The 18,667-nt window shown below is 40.9% G+C and overlaps 1 protein-coding gene across 1 annotated transcript in view; it reads right to left on the reverse strand.

The window, feature by feature from the left end:
• Positions 1–18,667, reverse strand: part of LOC146618336 (calsyntenin-2-like) — a 245,815-nt gene that overhangs the window by 153,304 nt on the left and 73,844 nt on the right. Inside the window, exon 4 of the mRNA XM_085371494.1 lies at positions 1,749–1,957. Within this exon, the coding sequence (XP_085227620.1) occupies positions 1,749–1,957 (209 nt within the window). The remainder of the gene's footprint in view (positions 1–1,748; positions 1,958–18,667) is intronic.

Raw genomic sequence — 18,667 nt, forward strand, 5'->3', positions numbered from 1 at the left:
TGGGATCTTATCAAAATACCATTAACCTGCTTGCTAATATTAGCATGTTAGCAAGCATGGAATGTAGTGCAATATCCCCCCTGGTGCAGCAATACAGCATGAATACTGTATTTACTGTTTCCCTAAATCAGTGTTGCAGCAGCAGAGTGGTAAAGGTTCACTCTGAAGTGTTTTGTGGCTTCAAAAACCTATAGTTTGTCATCTCTCTAGTTCCGCCTGCATTGCATTTCATTGTCTCAGTGGTAACAGAGGCGAAGCACCCCCACCAAGCAAGTCCCTTTCTTTAATGCAAGTTTAGTGATTACTTTACTTTTTTAAGCATCTACAGTACAAAGGAAGAGGTTGTTTTAAGCTTAGGAAAATGAATACCCCGTGTTTTTATGGGATTTTCGGTCTATTTAAAAATTACAACATCACTAGTTTTTTCCTTGCTTGTTTAGATTTTTCCTGCTACACTTTGTAGTGTGCTTATGTCCCCGACCCAGTCTCACCACTTACTCTCTCTCTCACAGGCAACCTCCACTTTTCTCCCACCATCTTCTCCTCTCCCTCAGGTACTCTTGAGTTCAAGAGCTCTCAAAGCCTTTTTCCTCAGCGGTCAATAGCTAAGCAAGACCCCTTGAAATGGAGAGAGCGTGCACAGGCTGCAGCCTCGCTCCTGTATCATTCACGGAGAAGTTTGGCCCACACCTCACTCAGTCAGCCTTTTTACTGCAGCACCTCAACAGTCAGGAACTCTCTGCTGGCAGTAGTAAAAATTGAAACAGTAATGTGCCTTTCATCTCTGTATTTTAGGCAAAAGAGTTTATGTACCGTCTCGGTGGCACTAATGCAGCAGCCGTATTTGAGTTGCCTGTCTAAAAAGTATATGACACAGTAAGTCCAGTGTTAAAGTGTATGCTCATGTAATATGTTGCATTCTAAGTATGAAGTTCTATTATTACATTCACAATTTAAAATTGAACAATTGTAATGGTAATAAGACAGAAGGTCAGTACACACAAAAACAGTGGAACCACATTTCACAATAGATTTTGTGGGCATTTTCGTATTTGAGTTTGTGGCTCATGATAACATTTAACTTTTGTTTAGAAAATAATGATTAATAGCTACCTATGTAGCAAAGTACAAGTAGCAACTCAGCAAAGTTAAGTAAATTTGCGGGGGTATGTGAACGTGTCCTTAGATTTTTCTTTGTCTCCGTGTGTGTGTGTTTGTCTATATAATGTTTGTGTGTGCACAGACTTCTGTGATCTGATTTGTGGAGAGTGATGGCTCTCTGAGCAAAGCTTGACTTTGTCCTTGGAAAGACTAAAGAGTGCATTTTACCCCCAGGGAGAGATATCTGTCAGAGTATTAAGTTTTTCTACTAGAGCGTATGCAGGTATGTGTGTTCACTTCTCCCATGGCTCTATAGTGAGTACGGATGGATGGGATTTTCAGATCATGCGTGTTGTGGCGTTATGTGAGAAATGTGTTTTTACATCTTTTGTATATCAGATGAAGAGCCAAGGGAAGGCAACAAACTTTAAACTTGATTTGGAAGATCTTTTTGGACTTGTGGGAAATCAGTGAAATAGGTGAAGCAGAACATTGAGAGAAAATGGGCACACAAAAGTTTCAAGGAAAGTGTTTCAAAATAAAACTTACAGCGCACTGAATATGACCGGTAACAGCGTAGCTTCTTTGTGACAACTATTACAAAAACTCCCGAATGCGTTTAATATTCCACCCCAACTTCTACTCACCGTTACGATCGATGGCGAAGGGTGTGTTAGTAGTGGTGATCTGGTAGTTGCAGATCTGGCTGTATTGTGGGGAGCAGTCCTGATCAGTAGCCTCCACTTGCAGGATATTGTCATAAATCTTGCCCTCTGTCACTGCTGCTTGATACTGGGGCTCCCGAAACACTGGGGCAAACTCATTGACATCGTTGACCTGAATGTGCACCACTGCCCTGTAAACAGCAGGGGAGAACAGTAGATAATCATGTCAGTCGCTGTGAAGAAGTGAACACAAATGATTTTTCTAATTACAAGCCAGATTTTCAATAAACCAACGATGTAAAAGATCTGTAAACATTTAAACGCCTTAGTATAAAGGCAAAAGTGAAACTGAGAAATGATATTGTTTCCTTTGAAAAACACATACTAAATTAAACCGAGTTAATTAACCTCATTCCTTGTGGTTAATTATTATGTTGACTGGGTATAAAGAAAGCATCCTAGAAGTATTGGAAATTACTGTGCCGACTCAGGAACACTTCTGAAGTTCAGACACAGTGTACAAACTGGTTTGGTGCTGCATCTAAAAATGCAAGTTAAAACTGCAAAGCCAAACACAGAAATGCTGCCTTGTGAGGTTTTCTCTGGAGGCGATATTAAAACTAAAGAACATATCTAATTTAAACATCTGTCAGGGTAACAATAATACTGAAGGATATACAGTCAAGTGAAAATGAAAGTTTCCACTCCATGCAATCCTATGAAACACTAAGTACAGTACTCAGTAGCTTAAAACCCCTTTCAGGAGCAATAATGTGATGTATTTGTTGTTTGACTGAATTTATCAGTCTCTCACATTGCTGTGGATGAATTTTGGTCCGCTCTTGTTTACAAATTACTTTAGCTCATTGAGGGTTAGCACGCAGAGCTCTGCTAAGTTCCACAACAACATTGTAAGTAGGTTGAGATCTGGACTTACATTTGGCCATTGCAACCCCTTGGTTCTTTTCTTTTTTTTTTAAATGTTTTATTGGTTGTGTGCTTGGCCTCATTGTCCTGTTTCATCAAATTTCCCTCAAGCTTTAGCTGTCAGACCGATGGCCTGACATTTGACCCTAGAATACTTGGTACACAGAGAAATTCTTGACTAACTCCATGACTGTGAGGTGCCCAGGTGGTCTAGCAACAGAACAAACCAAATCATCACCCCTCCACCAACATGCATCACAGTGCTTCACAGTTGGTATGAGGTTTTTAAACTGTTATCTGTGTTTGCCGGATGTGGTGCTGTGCAGTTTGACTAAACAGCTCCACTTTGGTCTCCTCTGTCCAAAGAACATAATTCCAGAAGCCTTGTAGTTTGTTCCAATCTAACTTTCCCAACATAAGCCACGCTGCCATGTTGTTTTCAGAGAGAATTGGCTTTCTTCTTGTAACACTTCCAAACAAACTGTACTTGATCACTATTTTCAAATAGTCCTGCCATGAACATCAACGTTTAACATGCTAAATGTGTCTGACATGAAGCTCAGACTCAAGAGGCTCTGGAGTTTTGTTCACTTGCTCTTAGGTCATGGTCTGTCCTTTGGGTGAATTTACCAGCATGTCCACTCCTTGAAACATTTTGGCATTGTGTTAATACACACCTGAATGCTGCTCCAGACCAGCAAACTGTCCAAACTCCTGCTTTTGTAGCAGTTCTTACAATTGCTGATAATCAGTTAATCAAGTGCATTTGATATACAGCAACTGGCTGTTTATTGTCCACATCCCTATGGAAGCAGTAGGGGTGTGCTTAGTTTTCCACAGGACTGCACAGGACTTGTTATTTCAACAAGATAACAGTTAATCACATTCTGCACGAATAAACATTCCTAGTGCTAAAATGGCCTCCAACAGTTCAGAGCTGTGACCCATTGAAAAAATGGCATATTTTCAAAATAACATTAGAACAAAGAAGTCTCAAATTGTTGTGCATCTAAACTTCGATATCAAGCAAGCATGGGAAAACATTTTTCTTTTAAAACTACAGCAGCTGCTTTCCTCAGTTCCCAAATGGTTACAGTGTTGAAAGTCGAGGTGATGCAATGCAGTGGTAAACATGCTCATTCTGAAACCTGAAACCATTCTTTAAAAATGTCTTTGGCATCCTTTATTTAAACAATACAGCAGTACAATATGCTGTACTTTCTAAATTTGTATTGAGTTATTCGGTTTATTTGTTTGCACATAACTGCATTCTTATTTTTATTTACTTTAAAGCATCCCCATTTTGGAAACAGGGCTGAAGGAGAAAGTAAATTAATTGTATATAAATATATCTACTCCACATCTTGTTTTCTTAGAACATGTGTCATGTTTGGTTAGGCTCAAGCTTTACCAAGCTTGATTTAAACTTATATGAACTGTACAGAATTAGTACAGTTAAAAACTTGCAGGACACCGGCCCTTGAGGCCTGGAGTTGGACACCCCTGCCCATGATGCATCGTAGAGAAGGCAGGATATCTCATGCTCTTCATGACTCCCTCAACTATTAAAGATGAAGGAAAAAAATCACCATAGCACTCCTTTAAAGACATTTCAAAATAGTAGATAACAAGGAATCATCACCTGCACATTAATGAACTCAAATATTCACGTTCATGAAATATTAACCCAATCAAAACTCGTGCAGCCAATTTTTTTATAGCAACTTTCAGAATAACAACATTTAATTAAGGTTTGTTGTCTTTATTTTCAATGTGGCATTTTTATCCCCAAAAAGAAAATAAAAGGAAGCGTGAAAGAACACACAGTAAAAGAACTTTATGAATGGGGAGAGGCTGTGTGTATTTATTGTTTTCAGCCTCAGTCCACCCAAAAATGGGAAATGGCTTACAAGGCTAAATACGTCTTCCACAGCCATGCATAAAGGACTAATTACAGCTTCCTAGATAATTGCTAAATTTGGATAGTTCAGGGCAGAGTTCGCATCAGCAGGTGATGGATTAGCTCAGTAACCACTAGTCGCATTGTGCTTTGTGTAATACACAATGTAGTCTGACCTAAAGCACTGTTTTGATTGTGTTTTGGTGCCAAAATAAGATAAAGCGAACCCCCAGATCACTTCATCTGCCAGATTCTTGCTTGCTATGCAGAATCTCCATCAAGCGCATCAAACTGCACTAATTAATTATTCCATAAATGATTTATCAACAGTTATTCATGGATAGTCACACATCATGTAAACTCCTCACCATTCATCACCTCAAAATGTCTTCATCAATATTCTCCAGAAAAGCGACAGATTGCATGATCAGTCCTTCAGTTCATTGACTGACAGTTGATGATGGATGGCAATGTGCTACAATAATTTGCTTTTGGAATGGCTTCAGAACAGCAAAGCCCAAGTAATACTTTGCTTTAAGCCACAAAGGGGTGGAGATGTGGCTTATGGGACTCGAGCTGGGTATGTAATGACGGTGAAATTATCCTATTCAAAGAAGCAGTAGATATTTCTCCAACGGTGGTTGGTTGAAGACAGAGACTGGACAACAAAGACAAAGCCAGCGGGGAGGGAGAGCGCAGGCAGAGCGCAGGCAGAATTGATTTTTATACTGCCTTATCGCACCCTGTCACAAGTCCACAAACACAGGCTATGATTTGTTTTTGAGCTTCTATTCACATGCTTGAATTATTTAACAGAACACAGAAAGGCCTAAACAACTCATGAAGAAAAGCTATTAAAAAAGACGTGGCAAAAGGGCAGAGACAGTAACTACTGTTAAGTACATTTACTTAAGCAAGTTCGCTGAAGTACAAACTAATTTTGAGAATTTCTTTTTTTAAACTTTTAGTTTCTGCTCCAATCGTGTTTTGAGTAACTGGTGTCAATATGCATCTATTTACACTGTATTGTCTTCACTCACACATCCAAATGATTGAATTTAGAAGCTCCAATCAAAGGTTTATAAAATCAAGTATCTTTCCATGCTTCTACAAACATTTGTGAAAGAATGGAATTTAAAGAATGCCAAGAGGTCAACAACTTTCTGCAAAGTCAGGCGCAACAAGCCTACATGTCGCCTGCAGATTAGCTCAAGAACACTGTGTAGAGAGCTTCATGGAATGAGCTTCTATTGCCAAGCCTTACATCACCAAGCACAATGCAAAGCGTTGGATTGACAGACATTTATGGGCACTTTTTTGTTTAATTCTTCATGAGATGTTTCAGTGGTCTCCTGGGAAACATAGCGTCCTGTCATTAATTTAAAATGTGATTTTGTCATGTGTCACTCACCTAAACAATGTTGCAGACCAAGCGGGATTAGCCCAGTGTTAATAGTGATGCTAACAGCAGTAGAAAAAGCACTGACAGATGATGGTGGCACCAGAATGTGCCGTAAATCCCTCTGCCAGCCTTGTTTTGTCATATTAATGACACTTGCTCATAAACACCCCCTCCCCTCACTGTGCCACTCTCCCCAGTGGTGAAAGAGGAAACATATGCTCTACTCCTTTGGGGTTTGTACAGAAAGACTCATCTGTGTGTGTATGTGTGTGTGTACATATGTGTGTGTGATTATGAATTCGTTCACACAAATGCATGATATATAACTAACTGCTATAACTGCAAAAATGTCTGGGTGCCTGTGTATCTCTGCTGATGCTTCACATCTGTCTCAAACAGACGCCTGGCTCTCTGGGGCAAGTCTTACTTGTGTGTGTCTCTATGCACGCGTGCGTGTATGTGTGTGTGTTGTCATAGTGCTGGAAGATTGCCAAGCAAAGCCCAAGGCTGCTATCCCTCCCTGTGACAGGCTCCAACTCACAAGGAGGGGTCCACAATGAGTCAGAGTGACACAGAAAGACAGTGGGGGGTTAAATGCCCCTATGGGTGAATGATCACACCACCTTTAAACAAAGAGGATTAAAAAAGTTGCACCATGGGGGATAGTTAGTTGAAAAGAAAAGTCACAGGTTAAACAAACTATATAATCCCACTGAGTGGGGAAACTACATTTGAGTTCCTCTTGTCACTGAGCATTTATAAGTGACAAGAGGAACTCAGAGGAACTCATTTATACACAGTGCCTGATCACACTGTTTGTAAAACATTTACACTGCTAGATGTGGCCGGCTATACAAGGACACACACACAGTAACAACTGTACTTGTAAATCCTATTACTCTAAAATGCATTTTGACATCCTTCAGTTTCCCTTAATGCTGACAAAGCACTAGTGCAATAATTCCACTTTCCCAGTTTGTCATTCCAACAGGTCATCTGACTGTTTAGATAACAAGTACAACAGAACAGAAAAGCACATGGAATCGCAACAGATGACCATCCCCCCCTGAGCCTGGTTCTGCTGGTGGTTTCTTCCTGTTAAAAGGGAGTTTTACCTTCCCACTATCGCCAAGTGCTTGACTGTTTGGGGTTTGTATTATTGTAGGGTCTTTACCTTACAATATAAAGGCTTTGAAGTGACTGTTGCTGTGATTTAGTACAATGTAGATAAAAATGAACTTAACCTAATGACGTTTTTGCAATTGGGAAAAAGTAAACAGTCTGGTTAACACATCTGACATGCATGTGAAAGGTCACTGGGTTGAGAATGGTAGGACACACAAAGAGAGCCTTAAAGGGGCAAAAGTTAGTGAACTTGTGCTGCTTCCAACACCAGACAAATGGGATGCTTGCATCAGGCATAAAAACTGTGCTAAATCAAATTAAGATCGACCTGCTTTTGCCACCCCTTAGTTAATAAGGGAGATCCCAGAAGTATATACAGTGATTAGCGTACTGTATATTTCATTGAAGTTGTGAATATGCCTTGAAGCCACTTTTAACTGCAATAGGTAGCTATCAGAGTTTTTTTCCAGTATCATGTCAACTAAATAACAGTCTCTTCCTAAACCTAACCAAGTATATTTTTGGTGCCTAAATAGGTTATGTAGTTTTGGTTTTATCTAAACTTAACAAGTGGATAAGAAATGGAAAAACATCTAAGCACTAAGTACTGCATGAAAATGATCTCATGTCTGAGAAGCTTGGGCCTTAATCTCCATCAGCAAACAAAGATTGTTAGTAGGTTTGTAGGTGACACCTTGCCTTCATAGGAAATATTCAAGGCTCTGGTTGCATAGGTAAGCCTCTTGTATATTTTCAGCCCAGTCACTGTTTCCACTGCTTGCCTGTTTTCATTGCAAAGTTGAAAGTAGTTTAACTCAGTATACACCTATTTTGCTGTGCTAGTGGGTATTTCCTTCTTCTTTATTATAAAAATAAATAAATAATCTCTTCGCTTCTTATTTTGCTGTGGTTGGTGGATCAAGGCTAAGGGTAAACATGTCTGGTATCTGACAGAATGGCAGTATTTGACATCTAGGGATGAGAACTTGTTGAAAGAAACCAATCTGTGCATAGACCTGTTGTCAAAGCCAACATTTTGTTGATGGCTCACAGCACCATGACCTCCCCACTCTGAAGTCTCTAAGATTCTACTTTACTTTCCTCCTTTGAGACATGTTCATAATGGATGTTATATATTTAACACTTGAACAGACTTATGATATTTTGGGGGTATTTTCTGAAAAGACTGAATCAACAAAGTTCATTCCATCTCTGATATTTGAGTTACTAGTTATGTTGTGAACATCTGCAAAAAATATCAGCTCACAGCAGCTGATCCCCTTTCTGCTCCTACAACTGGCTCTTTCATGTAGCTCATGCTACTTAAGCTGCTTTCACCTGCCCACAGCTGATTTGCACCTGCTAGCTGCTATGCAACCCACCCCCACCACAGCTCCTCCTTTCGATCTGTATCTGACTTAAATATAACAGTCGTCTTTGATGCCTACGCCGTTCTGTGCTGGGGTCTTGGTGTTGTTCTCTCTGCCTCCAGCTCTCCATGTATGCACATACAAGGACAGAGAGGTGAGCACTCCCCACCTTATGCATTCCACGTACACGCATGGAAGGTAGGTAGGTCTCAGAACAAAGCCAAGCTGCCAAATATAAATTACTGCACATGGAAATCTCAGTCTTTTTTTCAGTAATGGTGCTGACTGAAATAGTATTCCTGAATAGCAACATGACGGAGGGCATCAGTCTTCCTCTATGTTCCCTCAAAATTAATCAAAATACAATATTAGTATGCTCCTGTTGTTAACTTTCTTCATTCAAACAGCTACATCAAAAGTAGTAAATGACCAGAGAGTTTAAAGTGCTTCTAACAGCATCTAATCAGTCTTCTAGAACTGAACGCAGCATGCATAAAATACACAGTTGTGTAACTTTGTTTTGCTTAATAACCCCAGTTGCCTGAATGCTGTCTCATTTACATAGAACACTGTATATCTAATAAAAGGAAGTAGTCGGTCTCTTTTCAATGATGTAAGTATCTCAGAAAATGAAAAGCATCCCAAGCAGTTGAGATGTATTTAAGTGCCAGGTGGGATTTCAACCCAGTTAAACCATACGCCGACACAATCAGATACCAGCTGCATGTTAAAGGCAGGTGATGCATGTTAATGTCAGGTTAGCATTGTTCAAAGCTTATTACATATTCATCTGCGCTCATTATTTATAAACACTGGCACTCAAACAGACTGATAGTATTGAACGCTTCCAATACACACACAAGTCAACATCCAACACAAAGGGAAAGGACTCAATTAATCTTTGACAAGAATTAGTCGAGAGGCTGAATCGTCAGATTCCTCGTGCAAGACCGGAATGGGAATAAACAACCCCAACTATGCCAGTGGGATCAATGCACAACACAACACAGGATAGTAACTTCAGCACTATGCAAGGAAATCACATTTCCATATCGACAAGAATCCTCCTCGGAAGCAGCCACAAGAGACTCCACGGAGGCCGGCGTAATCTCAATAGGAGGTGATTTCGCTGCAAGGTAATCCAGTTCCGTTTTCAGCTTCGTGAGCCAATCCTCCTGACTTCACATGTGATACTATTGATCCAACCTGTGACTGATGGCTATGATGGCTTAAAGAGACAACCAGAGAGCTGGAATCTTTATAGAGTCGTCACTGGAACTACAACCTAAGCCAAAGTCATAAACAGTTTTATGTCCCACATGTAAAAACACCTAAGCCACAACATTAAAAAAGTAGACTGATAGACTGAGATACACCAGATATCTGCCATTACTATTTTCTATCTATCTATCTATCTATCTATCTATCTATCTATCTATCTATCTATCTATCTATCTATCTATCTATCTATCTATCTATCTATCTATCTATCTATCTATCTATCTATCTATCACACATATTACAAAATAGCTTCATATAAAAAAAACATACAGGTAATATGCATTGTTTTTTTCCCAATGTATCCAGCAATGAGATTATGAACTTGTGCTATAATTAAACGTCATTTCTGTGCTCAAGAAGTATCTCAGGTTTGTTTTCCAAGTTACGTCTTCTAAAACTGGTAGTTTAATGAATCTCAGAGAACGTCTGTTTGCATTCTTTGTTTGTTGTGTTCCCAGCACTTCTCTCTGTTTCATCTTTATTATACCTGTTGATGTTTCTTCTTTTCTTGATAAAAGTTTATAGAATTTATATAACATTGTGGGTTTTTTTTTAGTAGTTTCCACTATAGCTGTTAATAATCTATTTAAAATAGAAGACTACATATTATGCACGTCTCTTCTTTCTCACTAATCTAAAGCCCATGAATTGAAAACAATGTTTTAAGCATTTGGTCCAAATCTGGGTCTCACAAAATCTCAAAGTAGTGCAAAAATATTACATTACAAATATATAATAATAACATATTTTAATAAAACTATATAATACATTAAAAAGTAAAATAGTTATGACTGAATGGCGGCACGGAGCACCGCCTTTGCCTCCGCGAACACATCGGACTACAAACACGCACATTACCAACTCCAGAAGACGATCAAAGCAGCCAAACGTGAGTACAGGGACAGGGTGGAGCAACAGTTTGACAACCCTCGGAGTATGTGGCAGGGACTAAACACGATCACAGACTTTAGAGGGAAAACCAGCACACCGCAGACCACGGCCTCTCTGTGTGAGGATCTAAACGTATTCTACGCTAGATTCGACGCAGCGAACACCATGAGACCGGACAGTGTGCGCACCGCGGATGACGTCAGTGCGCACACTGTGTCTGAGGAGGATGTGCGGAGGTGCTTCAGGAAGGTGAACGCACGCAAAGCTACTGGTCCAGACGGGATTCCCGGCCGCGTCCTCAAGTCATGCGCGGCTCAGCTGGCTGGAGTGTTCACGCACATCTTCAACCTTTCCCTCTCTCTGTCTGTAGTCCCAGCCTGCTTCAAAATGGCCACCGTCGCTGTACCCAAATCCTCCACCATCTCCTCATTGAACGACTGGCGACCTGTAGCCCTGACCCCCATCGTAAGCAAATGCTTTGAGAAGCTGGTCAGGGACTTCATCTGCTCTGCACTACCCGACTCACTGGACCCTCTATAGTTCGCATACCACCACAACAGGTCCACTGATGATGCCATAGCCCTGACACTACACACTGCCCTGTCACACCTGGAGAAGAGAGACACGTATGTGAGAATGCTGTTTGTAGATTACAGCTCAGCATTCAATACCATCGTTCCCTCGAAGCTGGACAGGAAACTGCAGGATCTAGGACTGAGCAGCTCCCTCTGCAGCTGGATCCTTAGCTTCCTGTCTGACAGACGCCAAGTGGTCAGACTGGGCAGCATCACCTCATCCCCCGTCACACTGAACACTGGTGCTCCACAGGGGTGTGTACTGAGCCCTCTCCTATACTCACTCTACACCTACGACTGCACGGCCACTAACAACTCCAACATCATTGTGAAGTTTGCGGATGACACTACAGTGGTGGGTCTTATCACCAACAGTGATGAGACAGCTTACAGGGAGGAGGTCAGCGCCCTGACCCACTGGTGTCAAGACAACCATCTCACCCTCAACGTCGCAAAGACAAAGGAGTTGATAGTGGACTTCCGGAGGTGCAGAGAAGTACACACCCCCATCACCATCAGCGGCGCTGCTGTGGAGAGAGTGAGCAGCTTCCGGTTCCTTGGTGTACATCTGGCTGAGGATCTTACGTGGTCAGTACACACAAACAAAACAGTGAAGAAGGCACAGCAGCGCCTCTTCTTTCTCAGGAGACTGAAAAGATTCGGCATGAGCCCCCGCATCCTCAGGACCTTCTATCACTGTGCCATTGAGAGCATCCTCACTGGATGCATCACCACCTGGTATGGCAACAGCACCGCCTACAACTGCAAAGCTCTCCAGCGAGTAGTGCGGTGCTCTGAACGGATAATTGGAGGTGAGCTTCCCTCCCTCCAAGACATCTACAGGAAGCGCTGCCTGAGGAAAGCGGGGAGGATCATCAAGGACTCCAGTCACCCCAGCCATAAACTGTTCAGACTACTTTCATCAGGAAGGAGGTTCTGCAGCATCCGGTCCCGTACCAGCAGACTGAGAGACAGCTTCTTCCATCAGGCCATCAGACTGCTGAACACGTCATAGACACCTCAGCTTCACTACTGGAACTTTAACATTATGCACTCCATACTGTACAGTAATGCCACTGTTTTGCACATGTCTCACTCTGTATATTTTATTTTATTTATTTTATATATTCTATTTATTGTTTACTCTATTTAATTTGTAAAATATGTGTACACACACACACACACACGTAGAAAAATATTTAGTATACACATCCAGAAATGCATATACTATTATATATTGTACATATATTTATTAGTTTCAGATGTAGCCATTCTTGTATTTTGCTTGTTTACATTATTGTATTTTGCACAACTCTGACGCTTGTGAAGCTCGCACACAAGAATTTCACTCACATGTGCTGTACCAATGTACCTGCACATGTGATGTGACAATAAAAGTGATTTGATTTGATTTGATTTGAATGTCCTGTTGCTTAACTCTGCTGACGAGCACCTCAGTGTCAGTGGATGTGTATTAACACCTGACTGTGGCTTGCATCGTGGATAGGAACGGGTTTCACTTTCTTTTGTCTGGTAAGCGATGCAGGCAAACACAGATGGCGCACTTCCTGCCGGTGCAAATTCATAATTGAAACGTGTAGCATATATTCCCCCATTACAATCTGTGAGCTGAGGATAAACAACATATTTCTACACGAGATGTGTATTCTCTTTCTTTCTTTTTTTTTTCTTGGCTTGTTGGGAATAATAGTCACGTCAACTAACAGGTTTTGACAGAATGAGGTTTAACTCATATTAGCATCAAGTGTGACAAGTGAGAAGTTAAGATTCTTGGTAGAATAAAGAGCCGACGCACTGACAGGGCAGTATCTGCGAGGAGTCCCCTGGTTTTCTCACTGCAGAAATTTATCATGACAGCTTATGCTAACGAGGCACAGCGTTTGGCACACTTCTTCACACATGAGGAAGTGACTTTCTTCCCTTTTTTTCTTTTTTTTTTAATGTTGAAAGGTGCTTTTAGGAGAGTATCTGTGAGTCGGTTATGAGATGCAAAATCAGCCTATCTATCCCCAGTTACACTGTTTGCCTTATTTGTATGTAAATGTAGGTATATGAGTGTGAATTTGTCTCAGCATTTGGGGTTTGAGAGTGTGTCTGTGTGTGTGGGCGTGCGTGGCTGTCCTTCAGCTGGCTGTTCAGTTGGATAATTAGCTTTTCATAAACGCGGCGAGGTTAGAACATGCAGGCTTCTAATGATGACTTTAATAACTACCGTACTGCCGAGCACAGTGTGCGAATGTGTGGCTATTTAGGGACACGAAAAAACATATGTGTGTCTACATTGAGTCTAGAGTTTCTTTTGAACACATACACAAATGAACACACACGTCCAGGAACACCTAACCTTGTGAATGTATTACCCTTCTTGACAGCCTCCAGGCTCTTAACCCCTGGGCCAGTGTTAAATACACGTGTCATGGTTAGGTGTGAGTCCTGGGAGGAATTATGAATATGACTTGCTTTGTAAGGCAGTGAAACATCCCCTACGCCTAATTACTCTGTAGAAATGGCACAACTTTGTGTCAAGAGAGGGGAGCGGGAAAAGGCGAGCTATACTCCTTATAGACAAACTTCTAGTCTTCTGTTGCTTATTATTGCTATAACTTGGTTGGATTTCAAGTGTGCCCATCCCAAAGGCTCAGTGCTTACATCTGTAGCTACAACTGTGACTTCTGAGCTTTCTATTTAATGTTTCACAGGAGCACCGGCAAAAGAAAAAATCATATAATGAGTTACCCTTAACGATTATAGAAAAAAATGTATACGTTATGGCCCCTTGAGCAGGAATTGTCAGAGGTTTAACTGAAAAGTAGGTTCCCCACATAGGCTGCTTAATTTCAATCATTTTTAGAGGCACAAAAAAGCTATTCAATAACCAGAAAAGAAACGTAACATTGTTTTTCATACTGTGATTTTACGGGTAGATCTCAGATGTAACTTTTGATCCCTTCCTGATTAAAAAGTTGGAACGATCAGCCCTAAAACAATAAATCTGGGGGTTTAAATAAACGCTGACTTTACAGCTGTTTAGTTCTACTCGGCAGAGATCTAGAATAATAACCATATTTCTTTTGTCAGAACATAAAACCACACAAAACCTTCAATGATACAAGAAACATTGGGTATGGAGAGAAAGGAGAGAAAGAAAATTTGGGTCACAGTCAAGCTGCAACCTCAGATGTTGAAAATTGCATCTAACTCCTTCTTGCATTTGCTCTAATGGCCACGAGTCTGACAGCAAAAGGGAGTCTCCATGAACTCCTTTGTTAAAATGCCCGACTACGTTTATAAAGTTTACATACATGTTTTGGTTTCTGTGGATAGTTTCTGCTTTTTCAACTTTCACATTCTTTGAGGTCCTGGTGTTTTCAACAGCGTTGTCTAAAAAATATGGTTTGCTACGTGGAACACATCAGCCAACACATCACGTTGAGTGACGTTCTCATATTCTATCACTAGGCACCATTTAGCATATATGTGTGTCTGTGCATTGCACCTTTATAGTTTATGACTGTAGTTTCTTACCAAAATTGCTAGTTTGATCACTAAGCACTCTATCCTTGGAAACTTCTGTCTGAAAAAGCAAATTGCTAAAACTTGGTCTGCAAAATGTTGGTTCTGTAATACAGAATAAAGTTTGGAGATTTTTTCCTGCATGTTATGTCAGAGTTGAAAGCCTGCGGCCTCCAAAGCACCTACATTACATGCTGGTCAAGTAACCAGCTGCACTTTTAGTGTAGCAGTTCTACAAAGTGCTTTTTAATGTGTTTCTCATTCACACACACACACACACACACACACACACACACACACACACACACACACACACACACACAACAAATGACAGCCAAACTGCCATGAAACAACTGGCATGTCATAGGAGGTGTAACTTGGGCGCCCGTGTTTCGCCCAAGGACACTTTTCCATGTGGACGTGCCGGAGATCAAACTGCAAACTCTGCAGTTACTTGACAACGTGCTCTACCACATGAGCCGCCCTACGGCTACGACGTGGCCTCAGCAGATGCATCATAATGATTTCTTTGTTAATGACATTTCTGTGTGGTTAAGTCATTCCTGCTTATGAGATGCATTTTTTTTCTCAAAAATCAGCACTGCTTGACTTTTTCATTAATGCCTGATGTTCTGGCTCCTTAAGAGTCACCACTCATGTTATGTAGTGTTATACAAGTTCATGCAATCTTTATTCGTTTCTGGCACACTGTTCATTTTATTTTGACATTCTACCGGAAGTGCTACTTCTCATTACTTCCTGTCTAACGGGAGAAGGACAGTTTGCTACTCCTGTGCCTGCCTATGCTACCTCTTAAGCCAGCACAGTCTGTAAGTTGGCAGTATTGTTGTGTTTTATGTTAGCACTAACTGCCGTGTGTTGTTTGTGATATTTTGAGAAAGCAAATTGACTCAATGATGTGCTTTATTAGTCATTAGCCTAAACGCTAATTAGCGCTAGCTAACCGCTAACGTTAGCTTGTTAGCTTGTTTCGTTCTGCTTTGCTTTGCATAGTAACAGGTCATAGCATCTTCTAATTGTAAGAATGTTTGCTTATATTAGCTCACATGGGATATTTTGTGTTTGTTTACAGTTTTACCATTCGTCCATTCATGTATTTCGACAAAGCCATGCTATGCATCCAATCAAATAAATCCACCAGAAAGGAACAACGGTGTGGTTTTTCTACATGGGATGATGGTTGTCTGTCTGCCTAGTTAAGTGCGAGGGCAGAACACCTGAGCTGAATCATTATTGTGTTAAATCAATTGACACAAAATGGACATTTATTACATTTATGGCACCTTGCAACAAAGGCTGAGAACACTTCACAGCTCAGATTTGACAGAGGTCAGCCCTATAGTGTAATTTGTGTTTCATTTAAAGCTGACCTGAGCAGAAACTGCCTCAAGGAGTTTAAGGTGAATTCATTCAAGCTTTGCACTTTGCTGACAAGTGACTAATGCAGTAGCCAAGTAAAATATATCTGAGGGCAGTGGCAAGAAGAGTAATTCTGGGGAATCCTTTAAAATGGTGCTTTGACTTGAGTCATTAATGTCGTTGTTTATAAAAATGTCTGTTTCGGTGGTTTTTGACAAAGTCGTCAAATGCGTCGGAATGTAGCATTTTTATTGGCTCTGTAGGATACATGTATTCAAAGTTTGACATGGCATTTTGAAAAAGAAAGAAACATCTCATTTGTGTGCAAAAAACTCACACTGGGAGACAGATTTGTATAGCCAGAGCAGAGAGAGCATCCATTTGTGAATGCAGAGGCAGTGGAACAAAATATTCAAACACGGCAGCCTTTAACAAAGAGAGAAGGCCTGACGGAAAGAAGGACAGCGTCTGACAGCAAGCGCTGGCTGAGCTGTAGCCAGCCAGGGGAAAAAATACTACAGGGAGAAGTAGGGCAGCAGCCAGTGGTTAGCAGAGCAGGAATATATAGAGGGTAGAAAGATGAGTTTGAACTCATCCTGTGTCACTCCTGATCCCCTCCCCTGTCCTCTTTAGCGGCTAATTTTCTTGACTGCCTTCTCTCTGTGCTGTTGATGTGTCATGTGTAATTTAAGCACAGCCTTAGGCAGAGATTCGTCTTCTTCCCTGCTAGCTTCTTTGTAAATCGGAGCAAGCAAGTGAGCAGTGCAGTGAAAGGCCAGCCTCATCCTTTGAGAGTTGCCAGCAAAAGGACAGGCCATTTAAAGTGTTCCCAAATTCATTTCCCCTTCAGCATCAGCTTGTCTGTACCAACCAAACTGTTTCTACGTCACAGCAGGCAGTGAGTTATGTTGATAGAAAGTAATAGTGTGACATAACAGAATGCCTGGGAGCTTAGGAGGGATGTAAAACATTATCAACAGCGTGAAGGCAGAGACGGGAATGCAAAATAAGCACACAGAGATGAAAACAACCACACAGCTACACAGCCACCGCACAGGCATGCAAAGCAACCATTCAAAGATGCAAAACAACCACAAAGAGATACAAAACAACTACAGAGAGATGCAAAATAACCACACAAAGATGCAAAACAACCACACAAAGAAGCAAAACAACTGCAGAGATGCAAAACAACCACACAAAGATTCAATTCAATTCAATTTTATTTATATAGCGCCAAATCACAACAAAAGTCACCTCAAGGCGCTTCATAGATACAGAGAAAAACCCAACAATCATATGACCCTCTATGAGCAAGCACTTTGGCGACAGTGGTGAGGAAAAACTCCCTTTTAACAGGAAGAAACCTCCGGCAGAACCAGGCTCAGGGAGGGGAGGAGCCATCTGCTGCGACCGGTTGGGGGTGAGACCGGTTGGCTGCGACTGGTTGGGGTGAGAGAAGATCCAAAACAATCACACAAAGATACAAAAAAACACAGAGAGATGTGAAACAACTGTGCAGAGATGCAAAATAACCACACAAAGATGCAAAACAACCACAAAGAGATACAAAACAACTACAGAGAGATGCAAAATAACCACACAAAGATGCAAAACAACCACACAAAGAAGCAAAACAACTGCAGAGATGCAAAACAACCACACAAAGATTCAATTCAATTCAATTTTATTTATATAGCGCCAAATCACAACAAAAGTCACCTCAAGGCGCTTCATAGATACAGAGAAAAACCCAACAATCATATGACCCTCTATGAGCAAGCACTTTGGCGACAGTGGTGAGGAAAAACTCCCTTTTAACAGGAAGAAACCTCCGGCAGAACCAGGCTCAGGGAGGGGAGGAGCCATCTGCTGCGACCGGTTGGGGGTGAGACCGGTTGGCTGCGACTGGTTGGGGTGAGAGAAGATCCAAAACAATCACACAAAGATACAAAAAAACACAGAGAGATGTGAAACAACTGTGCAGAGATGCAAAATAACCACACAAAGATGCAAAATAACCACACCAAGACTCAAACCAACTGCAGACATACAAAACAATCACCCAGAAATGCAAAACTATCAGACAAAGATCCAAAACAAAGACAAAGAGATGTTTGAAAATCAGGCTTTGAATGCCTTTCTGGAGTGGGTGTACACTTTTAACATCCATTTTGGTTCTTCAGTACTTAGAATACTGTCTTATAGCCTGTGTTTTGCACCTCACCATCATCCATTTTTGTCTTTTTGTGCAATAAAATTACAGTAACGTTCATATTACATTGTGTTGTTTGTAGTTGTTTTTAGTGTAGAAGGGTAGATGTGCCTCATCCTCTCGTAATCTGTCCATGACTGTAGGCTACGGGAGTCACAAATATGAGGCATATACTGGTATTTTAAATTAAAACATTTAATTTTTTTATTCATTGTTCATTAATTTCATTGAATGAATGTTAGAGCTATTCATAACAATGATCAACAATAACAGTAAATGCACCGACACAATGATAGATTTC

The sequence above is a fragment of the Diplotaxodon limnothrissa genome, linkage group LG14 (assembly GCF_057381915.1).
Source record: "Diplotaxodon limnothrissa isolate DT_005_m linkage group LG14, D_limnothrissa_male_GT1.1, whole genome shotgun sequence".
Taxonomy (NCBI): domain Eukaryota; kingdom Metazoa; phylum Chordata; class Actinopteri; order Cichliformes; family Cichlidae; genus Diplotaxodon; species Diplotaxodon limnothrissa.